Genomic DNA, 14,908 nt, shown 5'->3' with positions numbered 1-14,908 from the left:
GATTGTTACAGTGACTTTTAAATGGTCTTATTCATATTTTCTAACTTGATTTTTTTTCTGTTCAAAGATCCATTGATCTCAAATAATTCTGCAAGTAAGAAGAAATCTGAACCTACCATTGGCAACTTAGTAAGAGACACAAGGAAGCATGATGCTGCAGCCTCCTCTCCACTTCCTGTCAGAGATGTTACTTGTGAAGATGATAAGGGAAAAATCATGGAAGAAGTAATGAGAACTTACGTAAAGCAACAGGAGAAGTTGAACTCAATTTTACAAAAGAAGCAACAGCTTCAGATGGTAAAATTTGTATTTAAAGTTCTATCTAAAGTTCAAGCCCTATGACCAACAACAACAAAAAAGAATAATTAATAGTTGTTAAAAGATAATTTCTAAGGGTTTTAGTGTGAAAGTCAAGAGGAAATGGTGAAACTGTACTTCAGATTATTTAGTTTTATATTTATAAGCATTTTTGACATGTTATTTTTTTTGTTGTTGTTGATCATGGAGTTGGAGTGGGTCTGGGCACTGTCCCTCAGCTTTTCTGTTTAAGGCTAACACTCTACCACTTTGAGCCACAGCTCCACTTCATTTTTCTAGTGGTTAATTGGAGATAAGAGTCTAATGGACTTTCCTACTTGGACTGGCTTTGACCTAGGAGCCTCACATCTTAACCTCCTGAGTAGCTAGAATTACAGTGTGAGCCCACCCAGATGACATTTACATTTTTAGCAACAACAATTTTAATAATTGCTTCAATAGAGAAGTAATATATTACAGATGTTAGATATTCTCTGACGTAGTTTTTCTTGAAGTGATGTTTTAAATATGCAAATGAAGTAAAAATTGTGACATGATTTTTATATTATAGGAAGTGGAAATGTTGAGTAGTTCAAAAGCTATGAAAGAACTCACTGAAGAACAGCAGAATTTGCAGAAAGAGCTTGAATCTTTGCAAAATGAACATGCTCAAAAAATGGAAGAATTTTATGTTGAACAGAAAGACTTAGAGAAAAAATTGGAGCAGGTAATGAAGCAAAAATGTACCTGTGACTCAAATTTAGAAAAAGACAAAGAGGCTGAATATGCAGCACAGGTAAGAATAATTCAGTTTGTATATTGATGCCCTTTCAACAAGGAAATGGAAACTATTACTTTTTAATTTAAGGAGTTACGTTGTCTGTATTGTAGTTTGTAAAATAGTTCATTGTGGTAAATACAACTTTATTTGATATTGTTCACAATTATTTTTTGACCTTTTTTTAACATTTATTAATTTTCTGTAATTCATAATTTACTTGAATTACTAATCTCTAGTTATTTGATTATAAAAGTCTATGTTGTTTCTGGCTGGAACTTTAAATGCTCATAGAGCACTTGCTTTGCATTCACAAGGTTTTGGATTGGATTCCCAGCATCAAATGCATGAATGAATGAGTAAATAAATAAACCAACAAAAAACTAAGTTATGTAAAATGTATACACATAGATATTTAGGGCCGCAGTAGTGGGGTTGAACTCAGTCTTTATCTTGTAGGTAGGCCCTCTTACCACTGAGCCATGCCTCTAGCCCTGATTTTTGCCTTATGTTTGAAATAGGGCCTCACTTCCTGCTCCCCTGCTCATCTGAACATGATCTGTTTATGTAGATTTCCCACTGTAATCCAGGATCAAAGGCTCACCCCACTATGTTTTAACTCTCTATTAAGGAATCTTGGGGACTTTTCTGTCCCAGTTGGCCTTGAACTATGTTCCTTCCCATCTCAGCCTCCAAAATAGGTAGAATTATAGGCATGAGCTACCAGCTCCTGGCTAAAATTGTATTACTTTAATGTAGTATATGGGCTTTCAGGTAAAATAAACAAAGATAAACTGTTGGCTGCTACATTGAAAGTTCTGGTGATAAGTAGTAGTGGCTTGCATTGTGGAGAACAAATGCACAGGAGCTGGCTGTAATGAGAGGTGTAGGAGAGCATGGGGTAGTGAGCATGCAGGAGGTGTATTCCCTCAATCCATTGTCATGTCAGATGTAAGAGGACTTAAGGGATTGTGTAATATGCACGAAATAGCTGATTTTGTAAAAGGTAATTTATTTATAGGTCTTAACTATAAGGAGATTAAATGGGAAAAGAAAACAATGAAAGCTGACAGATTTTTTTTTTAAATCACATAGTTGGCGGAACTGAGACAGAGACTGGACCATGCTGAGGCTGACCGGCAGGAACTCCAGGATGAACTGAGACAGGAGCGGGAAGCAAGGCAGAAGCTAGAGATGATGATCAGAGAGCTAAAGCTGCAAATTCTGAAATCATCGAAGACCTCAAAAGAGTAGAAGTGGTTGAGAAGGTTCATCTGTGGATTATGGACAGCGTTTCTTTTTGTTTGTTTGTTGCTTGCTTTGGTAATTGATTTCTGAGCATCTTATCTGCATGAAGATTAGACATTCTGTTAATTTGTAGATCAGAGAGCCAGAAGAGATTATATATTAATACATACATTTTTACATTTTCCAAATGAATGAAAATGTGGTTTCATTGTACTTTTTTTCCTTGTCAGCTTGGTAACAATACTATATAGTTTCAACTAGTAGATAATCAACCTGTATTTCTAATGCACACTTGCAGTTGTATACTTTTTAAAGAGCTGAATTATGTGATGGAAGACAGCTGGGTCAATTGCATTATCCATCTTTCACACTGAATTTTAGATACAAGTAGTAGCATCCGAATTCCAGTATGTAACAAAGTGCTACTCCAGGAGTTGAACCTGTTTTTCTCATTAATAGTGTCTCCTAAGTTGATACAATATACTTATTATTATATACCACATTTACTTTGTTTAGACTATAGAACAAATTTCCACCATTTTTCTTTTTGATGTCTCTTAGAGGCATTCTGTTAATGAAGTTACAGCACACCCCCTGGACATGACGGGAAGGGTTACATGCTTTAGTATGCTATGCTGCTAAACACAAGAAGCAGCTGTGATTTAAGTGTGGTTTTATTTAGAAGAGAGAGAGAGAGAGAGAGAGAGAGTGAGTGTGTGTGTGTGTGTGTGTGTGTGTGTGTGTGTGTGTCTATGTTTTGAAGTGACTTCAGAAAAAAAAATTCTGAACTTTTAATAGTGATATTGACAATAATGTTCTTGAGAAAAGTGGATGCCATTGATGTACATTAGTTTCTATATAGTCCATAATCCTCCTGTACAGTTTTATATGTAGTCTTATGTGGATCTTAACTAAAATTTATATAATGGATTTGTTCCTTTTAAGTGATAAAATATTAAACACCTCAAAGGTTATTTTGGACTTTTGTATGTTTAAATATTATGTTATCAAAATTGCACGAATGGACCATTTTCAATTGCTCTTTAATAGAAAACCATGAATTTACAGACAGCTAATAGGTTATTATAGAATACTTTAAATACCTATTATTGAAAGGTTTATAAAATAGATTTCAGATGACAAAGGAATTTCATAAGTTGGGGAAGGGCCACACCTGCACTTTGTTTTTTCTCTCATTTTCTTTTTTGCACAGAAAAGTCTATCATTTTTAATATTAAATATCACATTAATAATGAGTAATTCTTAGGTTAAAGTTACTAGGTAAAATTCTCAGTCTACAGTTATTTTAAAGAAAAAATTTTGACTCCCACAGCACATTATCCCATCAGGTTTTTTCTTAAGGTACTAGATGAAACTATAAAAAGCTGAATTTACTTTAAAAAGCAATTAGCTTGATGAAGGTTATGTGCTGTTTCAATCGTAGGTCCTCTGATGGTTTAGGACTTCAAAACTTACTAGGTTATAGTGATTGGTTTTATATTTTGCTTCATGGTACTCTCATCTGCAAAGGACACCTTTGTATTTCCCCAAATGTAGTTTGTTTTCTAAATATTTTCTGATCTAAATATGTACTTTGCATTTACCATATTAACCCTATAATTTAATTTGTTGATTCTTGGAATTTCCTCAAGGAGGAAAAAAAATGTTAAAATGACCATGTACCCCAGTGCCATTTATGTACACCTGGAGAAAGAAAAACAATAGACACATAAAGTAGTTTTAGTTAGGTTGTGAATTGATTGTAAACTCAAGTACCTGTAATTTCATTCATCTAATTAGCTCAAAACCTTTCTGCTTATGCTACTTAGCAAATGATAATCTTTAAGTTTAAACCTAAAACTTCCAAGATACTTTGCTTATTCTTTGAATTATATTTTAAAATTCTAAGTGGGCATCGAAACACCATTAAATTATACACTGTTAAACTAGAATTGAGTAAAGAAACCTTTTTTTCTAGTCTTTGATGACTTTGTAAGATCTTTACTTTCCCCAGAGGATATATTGATTGATGTGCCATAGGTTTCTGTCTACCTTCCTTGAAGATTATTTTTTGTCAATATGTAAATATGTCTTATTATTAAAAGTAACTTTAAGTTAAATTGCACCACATAGCTTGAAAAATAATGTAGAGATTTTGTAATACTTTAAAACTGACCTCTGCTAAAATGTTCATTTAACACCCTTCTATTCTTTGCATGCTCATGTCATGTGCTAGTTGCTATCTTAAAGTTTGTTTTGGTGTTTTGTGTGCTATGCCAAGTTCACTAAACAAGCAGATTTTCCCTTAGATTTCATATTTCTGTCTATATATTTATATATGCATTTATATATATGCATATATTTTAAGGTAAAACAAGAATGGTTAAAACGTACATTAAGTAATGGCCTATAAAGTTTTCTGTAGCCTTTCAGGAAGAAAGACAATATTGGAAGTGGGTGATGAGTGATATTAAACTAGTTTGGGTGGTGATAGTTTTGGTGGCCTAAACTTTTGTGAGGAAAATGAACTAAATCTATAAAGGGTGTAACTGTCACTTAGAAGCTTGTAAACATGCTCACAAGTGCAACTTCTAACACTCAAAGAATAATCAATGACTTAGGTTTGGTTTGTGCTTTAATTTTTGTAAAGTATATTCTTTTGCTTGGAATTTCTGTGTCCTCTGTAGTTAGGATGTTTTTGCTTCTTGAACTGATTTTTATATTTAATATATTACCAGTTTAGATATTAAGCCATTTGTACAGGAATAAGGAAGAGGGAAAAAATCATGTACAGACTGAATTATAGAGCTGTCACTATAGTAGGCAAAATAGACCAAGTACTATGATGTTTGCAGGTGGCCCCTTCTGGAGATCATAGCAGAAGGAACCCATTCATTTGCACATCTGTGGCTTCTGTATCATGGAGCATGAAATGATAAGAAACTCAAGTAATACAGAAAGTGTTTCCCTGTAAGTAGTGGCAAAGTAGTACTGAGGAATTTTTAGTAGCTTCTGAAGCTTTCTTCTCAATAATGACCCCGTTTGATTACTTAGGGAATCTTTTTATTTGCCCTTTATGCATTTAATTCACAACAGGAAATTAAAAATTTATATGAATTTGTGCTCATACTGTACATCTATTCCTGTGCTTGGAACTACTTGTTAATAGTTTTTATTGAAGCTATCAGCAATAAGGAACATAAAACTGCTGTATTATACGTTGTGGAGTTGAATAATTTAAAACCAGCTTAATTTTTTTTTCTAGAATAGAATACTTGAGCATTTCCACTGTGGAAGAAAGCATATGGGTATTTTGTATTGCATCTTGTTTTAAAAGGACAGTCCTTTTTTTTTTTTTTTTAATCCACTTAAATGACTTCTAAAATGTGTAGTGTAATTTGGAGCCTCTTTAGAAATAGAATTAAATATGTAGTGCTACTGTTTTGAATTAGAAAGTGATCAAATGTAAAAACATTTAAAAAATTAAGCCCAGAAAACAAATAGTGTTTGAACTTAGTTTAATATAAATTTGTAAGATTTTTTCTTCAATATAGATACCTCACTTGAAAATAAAGGAAGCACAGCATACTTAAAGTAGTTCTTAAAAAATCATCCTATTAAAACAGTTGCTAAATTTAGGACATCTTTTGGGAAGTTAGAGTTTATGAGAAATACAATATACCTGCTTTTAACTATCTTGTTAGAAATACTTGTTTTATCCTGATAATTTTAAGCCAACACGGTAGTCTTAAATTGTTTCTGAATTTCTAACTGGTGAAAGCAGTCAATGAACGATTTGTTTGGCAACTATTGAAACAACTTGATGACTATATTGACCACAATTCAACTTATAATTTTGCCAATGATGTACAGTTTTCTGATTAAAATTGCTGTGTTGGTTGCATTACATGACACAGAACTGTCCTCTACCTCACGTGAAATAAATATTTTATATGGTTTTACTAAAAATAAGACTCATCTATCTGGTCATTTAGTTTACAAATTTTGAATTCTATTTATTGAAACATGACATACTGTGCTCTTAGCTTATACCTCAATTGTATTTTGTGCTGTTTTCCATTTTCATGCCTTGTAAATAACTTGTATAGATTGTGGATGAAATTCCAAATAAAAAAGTTTTAATGCCAATGAAATTTGATCCCGTATTAGGCTAACTTTCCTGTTCTCAAAGACTGACATTTTCTCCATTTATTTCTTTGCAGTCTATGCATTACACATTAACATGGAAAACCTATTTGATTATACTATTTTATTATAAAAGAGAACATTTCATATAATTCTAAATACCAGCATTTTGTGACAATTGGACTTTTGTTTTAATATCTTTCCCAGGTCACAATATAATCTTATCTATGAATGATCTATGTTATCCATAAATTTAGTAATTTAAAGCAACAAATGTCTCAGTATCCAAGGGCCAGAAATCCCTGAGCAGGTTGGCCGAGTGGGCTGAGGAGCTGATCTAAGGGTACCGGGTCCAGTTGGGGTACAGTCAAATGAGCTTGATAGCTGGAGGCTCTGTTCTCAAGTCACAGCTGTTGACAGGCGCACAGTGTGTATGTACCTACCTATGTACCGCATTCATTGTTCTTGTCACAGCCTCCAGGGGGCTGGCTTACACAAAAGCCATCCCTTCTGAGTCACACACAGTCACTGTTGTCCTGTGTTAGGGGTAGGCCCTGAAGTCCAGTTCTGCTGAATGGGAGGAGGCTCACACAGGGACATGAAATAGCAAGAGGTGGGGACCATCGCAAGGCATTTTAGATTATGGCTCCAAGACTCTATCTTAATTTTGTGTGTGTGTGATGTATGAACAAAATTGGCCGACTTAGCTATTTTAAACATACTTAAGTGGCAATTAAGGATATTTATTGTGTTCCAAACTTTTATCCCAGATTTTGTACCTTTCACATAATAATTCCCCATTTCTTTCTCAGCCCTGATAAGTAATTTCTGTCTGTGGATTTACTTCTTGCACATAGGTAGAATAAAAATATTTTGTTTTTGGCTTATTCCATGTACCATGATGTATTCAGAGTATATCCTTGTCACTTGTATCAGAATTTCATTCCTTTTTGTGGTTCATTATGTATTTATATCCCTTTATATATAGTTATTCCATTGATGGACACTTCTTTCTACCTTTTTTTCCCAGATGAAAACTAAAATGTTACTAAGTCTCAGAAGTATAAATTTGCTTTACAGCAACTTTATTCTCAGAGCAACTGAGTTAACAAACCCTCACATTGCCAACTGTTGGAGGAATCAGATTCCTTCTTACATGTACCAAAATCTCATGTCAGCAATGAGTTCTGGGTTGCAAAAGAGGATTTACTATTTACACCTGTCTGTAAGGCTTTGTTACAAATTAGACAGACAGACAGACAGACACACACACATGTGCTCTCTTTCTACTTTTTAACTTGCAAATAGTGCTGTCAATGTTGACTGACAAGTACACGAAGTCCCTACTTTGTGTATGTTTGTGCTGATCCTGGGGTTTGAGCTCAGGGCCTGGGCACTGTCCCTGAGCTTCTGTGCTGAAGGCTAGCACTTTATCACATAAGCCACAACTTCACTTCTGGCTTTTTGCTGGTTAGTTGGAGATAAGAGTCTCATAAACTTTCCTGCCTGGGCTGACTTCCAACCGCAGTCCTCAGATCCCAGCCTCCTAAGTAGCTAGTATTACAGGCGTGAGCCATTGGTGCCTGGCCAGTTTTACAAGTTTTTTTGTTTTTGTGTTTTCCATTCAAAATCTATTGACAGAAGTATAGCTAGGCCAGCACTGGTGGCTCACCCATGTAATCCTAGCTACTCAGAGGGCTGAGATCTGAGGATTACAGTTTGAAGCCAGCCTGGTCAGGAAAGTCCGTGAGACTCTAATCTCAAATAAACTACTAGAAAACCAGACATGGCATTGTGGCTCAAAGTGCTAGATGCTAGACTTAAGCGAAAGTCTCAAGGACAGCACCTAATGCCTGAGTTCAAACCCCACAGCTGTCAAAAAAAATTTTTTTTTAAGAGAAATATATCTGGCTCCTTCAATCTTGGTTTCTGTTTGCATGGAATTTCTTTTTCTCACTCCCTCCTTTATTCCCTCTCTCTTCCTCAGATCTCAGCCTACTGAGTAGCTAGATATCAGGAATGAACCATCAGTGCCTGGCCCCCTGTGTCTATTGTAAGCTTACCTGTAAGTTTCTGCCCTGTGCATTTCTGAGGAGGCTAGTAGCAGACGCAGTATTGTACTTGAGGAAAGTTTGGTCAGACCCAGAGCTCACTATTGGAATGTGGATGACCTATATTTTGGTGAAAGCAGGCCTGAGGTGCTGTGGGGGTTCATAGGAAGAGGCCAGGAGGCCCGAAGTTAGAGATCCTTGTGCTAAGCAAAACTTTTTTTTTTTTTTTTTTTTTTGGGTCCGGTTGTGGGGCCTGAACTCTGGGCCTGGGTGCTGTCCCTCAGCTCTTCAGCTCAAGGCTAGCACTCTACCACTTGAGCCACAGTGCCACTTCCGGCTTTTTTTTTTTTGCTTATGTGGTGCTGAGGAATCGAACCCAGGGCCTCATGCATTGCAAGGCAAGCACTCTACCACTGAGCCACCTTCCCAGCCCTAAGCAAAACTTTTGAATGCATAGAGAGTGACTGAATGGAGAATGCTAAGGAGTTGTTTGGGTGGGATGGATGTTTCATGGGGAAGGTGTGTGTGTGTGTGTGTGTGTGTGTGTGTGTGTGTGTGTGTGTGTGTGTGTGTGTGATGTATATGTGTAGCTTGAACTCAAGGCTGCACACCCTCATTTGGCTTAAAAAAAATCACTGAAGGCTGAAAAGCAGCTGCTCCATTTTGGGCCTTTTGCAGGTTAATTGGAGATAATCTTTTGGATTTGTTTGCCCAGGCTGACTTTGAACTGTGATCCTCAGATCTTAGCCTCCTGAGCAGCTAGGATTACAGGAGTGAGCTACCAGTGCCCAGCTTAAAATATTTTCACTTTAAAAACTAAAATGGAACCTGGAGCAGGTGGCTCAAACCTGTAATTGTGGCTACTCGGGAAGATAAAATCTGAGGATCCTGATTTCAAGCCTGTGGGGCAAGACTGTCTCTGAGACTCTTATCTCCACTTAACCACTTGAGAATTGGAAGTGGTGTTGTGGTTCAAAGTGGTAGAGCACTAGCCTTGAGCAAAAGAGGCCCTTAGTTCTAGCCCTATGACCAAAAACAAACAAACAAAAACACCCAAGACAAAACAGCAACAACCAAAAAAGGTAAAAGTGTCCAGGCACTCTTAACTGAAATGTAAATAAAAAGAACTTAATTGAAAAATGTCATAATTTTATTAGATAAATGTTTCTAAGTGGGAACAAAGAATATATTTTTTAATCTTGATACATATTGCAAACTACTCTGGAAATGGGGTGTGTTGGTGATGTTGATATTTTGTAATTTTTAGTTTGGTGTTAAAAATAAGCAAATAATTTTTAAAGCATTATTGCATTTAGTTTTGATGGCTACTTTATAAACACAATTTTACTAGTTCTCTAATGTATTTAAATTATACAGAGGCCAATGTAATTAAAAATGGACACAAGTGGTTTTTCCTTCCTTGCTATTGTTTCTCACGTATTTTTAAGGTACCATGTGATTTTTTTTTTTTTTTTGCTTTGTATGTTCTTCCCCCATGGTATATAACCCCTGTTTTCACTTTATTTGATGTTGGTATAATTTGGGAAGGGGAAGGGAAAAAACAAAATGTTTAAATAGGGATACAGATTGATCCATTGAAACAATGAGATGTACAAGACGCTATGTCGAAAAATGAACTTTACAATTTAGGCAAGGGTGTGGGGGGTAGAGGGGTGGGTTGGGGGGGGTTGGAGGGTGTAGTTGAGGAGGTGGGAGGGACGGGATGGTAGGGGAAACATAAAGGAGGCAACAATGCTGAATAAGAAATGTACTCATTACCCTGCTCAGGTAACTGTAACCCCTCTGTACAGTATTTTCACAATAAAAAACATTTAAAAAAATGAAGTAGGACATGAATTTTTAACACTGGGCGTACACAGAGAATCTCTAAATGAGGTTTGTTCAGGACAAAATTACTCACTGGCGGTACTTGAAAACCTATTTTGTGTTAAGATTTTATGTCATAACTGTGAGTGTAATTCCCAAGTAGAGCCTGCTACAGAGTAAGTAAAAATCTTGCAATTTAATGGTCCTATCTCCAAAAGTAATGTTATAATGACCTGGTAGTTTTATATCCTGAAGCCTTTCTCCTATTAAGAATGGTAAAAGCCCAGTGTCAGTGTCATACTACTCACCTGAAATCCCCAGCAACCTAGGAAGCTGAAGCAGGAGGAGGATCATAATTTCAAGACCAGTCTGGGCTGCAAAGTGAGAGTCAAAGTCCAAAGGTCTGGTCATGGGGCCTGAACTCTGGGCCTGGGTGCTGTCCCTCAGCAATTCAGTTCAAGGCTAGCGCTCTACCACTTGAGCCATAGCACCACTTCTGGCTTTTTCTTTTTTCCTGCTTATGTGGTGCTGAGGAATCAAACCCAGGGCCTCATGCATGCAAGGCAAGCACTCTACCACTGAGCCACCTTCCCAGCCCATTAAATAATTTTTATCTAGTATTAATAGGGACTACAAGAGCCCTCTAGTGGCCTAGGTAAGTTTTGCAGAAATATCTGTGGAATTAAAAAGATTTGAATTCAACCTTTATGGCTGTGAAGGAGGCCTAGAATGATCTTGGCTGCTAAGGAAACCTTATCTTGTAGTTAGAACAAAGGGATATCATTTGATTTCCTTTCCAATTCTTGTTTATGTGCTCCCTGGTTATGAAACACTTTCGATTTCACTGACCTGTTTTACAAACACTGTGTTTATAAACAGATTTACAAACGACTGGTTATTTTTGGAATAGAAGCTAATATTTATTTGCTTACTTATATATTTATTTGTTGTGACTGGGGATTGAACTCAGGGCACTGGCATTATGGCGAGCATTTTTCCACAGCCATGCCCCAGCTGAATGAGCTAATATTTATTGAGTACTCTGTGTTAGTATTCCCCCGAGCATTTTACATACATGTGACACTTGCTTCTCACAGTTATGATGAAGGTTAATAGAAGCTGACAGCTGGTGACTCACACCTGGAATCCTAGCTACTCAAAAGGCTGAGAACCGCCAGCCTGGGCAGGAAAGTCCATGAGAATTTTATCTCCAATTAGCCACCAAAAAGCCAGATGTGGAGGTGTGGCTCAAGTGGTAGAGTGCCAGTTATGAGCAAAAAAGCTAAGTGAGAGCTGGAGGCCCTGAGTCCAAGCTTCAGTATCAACATATACATGCACACACATACATATACACATATACACATGCATACACATACAAACATACATACATACATACATGCACACACATATACATACATACACACACATATACATACATATACATGCACACATACAGATACACACATACACATACATATATATACATACACAGATACATATACATACACACATATACACACATCACACATGCACATACACACATACACACATCTACCCACATGCATATACATATACACACATATATATACACACACACACATATACATGTATGCACGCACACACATATACATACACACATACATACATATACATGCACACATACATATTCATAGACACATATACACATACATATATACACATATACATACACAGATATACATACACACATATATACATACACACATATACATACATATACATGCACACATACATATTCATAGATGCACACATACACATACATATATATACATATACATACACAGATACACATACACATATATACATACACATATACATACATATTACACATACACACACACAAGGCGAGAAGACTCAAACCTGAAACAGATTATTATGTCTGTTCATGATTTTGGCTTATCTACAAGCAGGAGGAGGACAAATTTGGGATAAAATGGCTTCTGTAGTGATTGTATTATTAATGTATGATGAAGGCCAAAAAATGGGACTTTGAAAGACACTTTTCTCTAGTAGTTCATTTTTATTTGATTTGATTTTTGTCAGTCATAAACTTGAACTCAGTGCCTGGATGCTATCCCTGAACTTTTGTGCTCAAGGCTAGTGCTCTACCACATTGAGCCACAGCACCACTTCCGGTTTTCTGGTGGTTAATTGGCAATACGTGTCTCACAGATTTTCCTACCTGGGCTGGCTTTGAACCATGATCTTCAAATCTCAGCTTTTTGATATAGGTGTGAGAGTCACATAGTGCTGAGCTTGACTTTTATTTCCTTCCTCCCTCCCTCCCTCCCTCCCTCCCTCCCTTCCTCCCTCCCTCCCTCCCTTCCTTTTCCTTCTTTGTCTTTCTTTCCTTCTTTCCTCCTATGGAGTATCTCTAAGTTTTCCTAGCTAATCTTTAAACTTCTGGGCTCTAGTGATTCCCTCATCTCAGCCTAATGAATGCTGGAACTACAGGCAAGCACCACTGTGCTAGGGTTAATATCTAAATCTGAAGTCCTAGATGGAAGTATTATGTAAATATGATATATTTTGCTGGTGGAATTGGCCAGAATCTCAAGATAACTGTAAAGCATTTCTTCTTGTTTTATTTGGCACACATTAGTTAACATGGGGGATTTCATTGTAACATTGTCACCCATGCCTATAATATATTCCATTCAATCTCACCACTCTCTCTCCCCTCCCCCTTCCTAACATGATTTCAACAGGTTTCATTGTTCTATTTTCATACATTCAAACTATCTACTTTGACAACTATACTCATCTTAGTTCACCTTATAACTGGGGACTTAAAAAAAAATTGGTCATGGGTCTTGAACACAGGGTCTGAGTACTGTCCCTGAGTTTTTTTTTTTTTTCTCTCAATGCTGGAGCTCTACTCCTTTGAGCCAGAGCACCACTTCCAGTTTTCTGGTGGTTAACTGAAGATAAGAGTCTTATGGGCTTTGGTGTGAGGGCTTGCTTTGAACCACAATCCTCAGATCTCAGCCTCCTGAGTAACTAGGATTACAGGTGTGAACCACCGGTGCCTGGAAGTAACTAGGGACTTTGAAAACTGAGAGGTGAGCAGCACATACCTTTCCCATTGAGAAAGCTCTATTTGTCTAGAGGTTTCACTTTTCTTCCTTATGTGCCCTTATATTGCCACCCTGGCAAAACTTAGTGTTTTGCAAACTCAATTTCTCTCTCTGTCTCTCTCTGTCTCTGTGTCTGTGTCTGTCTCTCTGTCTCTCGCTTGTTTTGACATATTCTCTATGCTGTGAATTTGTACTCTAATTCTAAAAATATATACATGTGGAGTTTTGTGTCATCAAATACTTAAAATCACAATTTATCTTTAAAAAGAGGTCCTATTAGGACTTTATTTGTAAATGAGTAATCTTACATAAGTACTTTCATATGCATCTTCAGGTCTCATGTTTGGTTTCCTGAGGAGGTGTACTTTCTTCAGGACATGGAGAAGGCTGTCATAGACACATGCATCTTGCAGTTAAGTCTAATTATTATTTGGCATATTGAAATTGTTTCTGTGCAAGACAGGAAATGTTTTGTCTTTTTTTTAACCAGCATGCAATGATCAAAGATAACCACTAGTGGGCGCTGAGAGCTCACTCCTTTGGCCCAGTGCTCTCTGAGGGAGAGTAGGAGTCTTTGCCTTGCAACCTGCATTAGCAGCTCTAGTTGGTCTGCTATTTTTAGATGCAAATGGTAGAAAAAGAGCTAGCCCTGACCTTTTCTTTGTTCAGTACACATCTGCATTTTGGAACATTTGACTGACCCTCTACTCATCCTCTTGAAATAACTTCAAGTAACAATGAGATGAAGAATCATTTGCTAAGTCATAGACTCACATTTTCCCTAATGAAAAGAACACTGGGCTCAGGGTCAGAAGTCCTGAAATCAGATCTCATTCATCCATTTCTAGTTTTGTTATGGATTGTGAGGAGGTGGCACAATACAGTTTCCCAAGAGAAAAACGAACTGAGGTCTTCCTGTGTTTGGCTAGTCTGATCTGGGATTCCTGTGTGCAGAGAGACTCACTGCCACATTGAAAGGGCATCTGGGGCTGTGTGGGTGTGGAAAGGCTGGTCCTAATCAGAAGGACTTGAGGAGTAGAGTTACAGCACAGACAGGCATGTGGATGATTTTAGCACTGGTTGGTTTCAGCGACTTACTGTACAGAGCAGCTTGCTGTGGACCTGCGTCTTCAGAGCCTAAGAGCAGAGAGCAGGTGCTGCTGATAGCCAAGGATTCTCTCTGCTTCTGTCTAACCCGTAGCTCCAAGTTTTCTGGGCTTCTATGGTCGTCTGACTTCCTTTTGAATATATACCTTTTCTCTCTTTATAGCTCATTTATTTAAACATCTTTCTGACATCCCAAAGTAGCATTTTTGTCCATTACACATAGATGTAATGACTTCTCTCATTCAATAACGCTAATAATAACCTAATTGTTTAGCTTCATCTCTTTCCAAGTAGTAGAGGCTGGCTTGTTTCTGTAATTCACTTGGCTCCTGAGTGAT

At 37.0% G+C, this 14,908-nt stretch overlaps 1 protein-coding gene and 1 non-coding gene across 3 annotated transcripts in view; one reads left to right on the top strand and one right to left on the bottom strand.

The window, feature by feature from the left end:
• The window catches only part of Skil (SKI like proto-oncogene), a 31,200-nt gene extending 24,723 nt beyond the window's left edge, over window positions 1-6,477 (top strand). For both annotated transcript variants that reach the window (XM_069991903.1, XM_069991904.1), the window contains exons 5-7: window positions 68-297; window positions 869-1,093; window positions 2,171-6,477. In XM_069991903.1, the coding sequence (XP_069848004.1) occupies window positions 68-297; window positions 869-1,093; window positions 2,171-2,329 (614 nt within the window). In that variant the 3' untranslated portion in view covers window positions 2,330-6,477. The remainder of the gene's footprint in view (window positions 1-67; window positions 298-868; window positions 1,094-2,170) is intronic.
• Window positions 6,478-7,610: 1,133 nt separating this feature from the next.
• On the bottom strand, window positions 7,611-7,737 carry LOC138806548 (small nucleolar RNA SNORA40). The gene has a single exon (XR_011365919.1). It is a non-coding gene; the product is annotated as a small nucleolar RNA SNORA40 (small nucleolar RNA).
• Window positions 7,738-14,908: the final 7,171 nt, after the last annotated feature.

Source organism: Dipodomys merriami, unplaced genomic scaffold (assembly GCF_024711535.1).
Source record: "Dipodomys merriami isolate MVZ:Mamm:240054 unplaced genomic scaffold, mDipMer1.0.p SCAF_40, whole genome shotgun sequence".
In the NCBI taxonomy this organism is placed as follows: domain Eukaryota; kingdom Metazoa; phylum Chordata; class Mammalia; order Rodentia; family Heteromyidae; genus Dipodomys; species Dipodomys merriami.
Note: the sequence above shows the minus strand (reverse complement) of the source record. Positions and strands in the feature narration are given on the sequence as shown.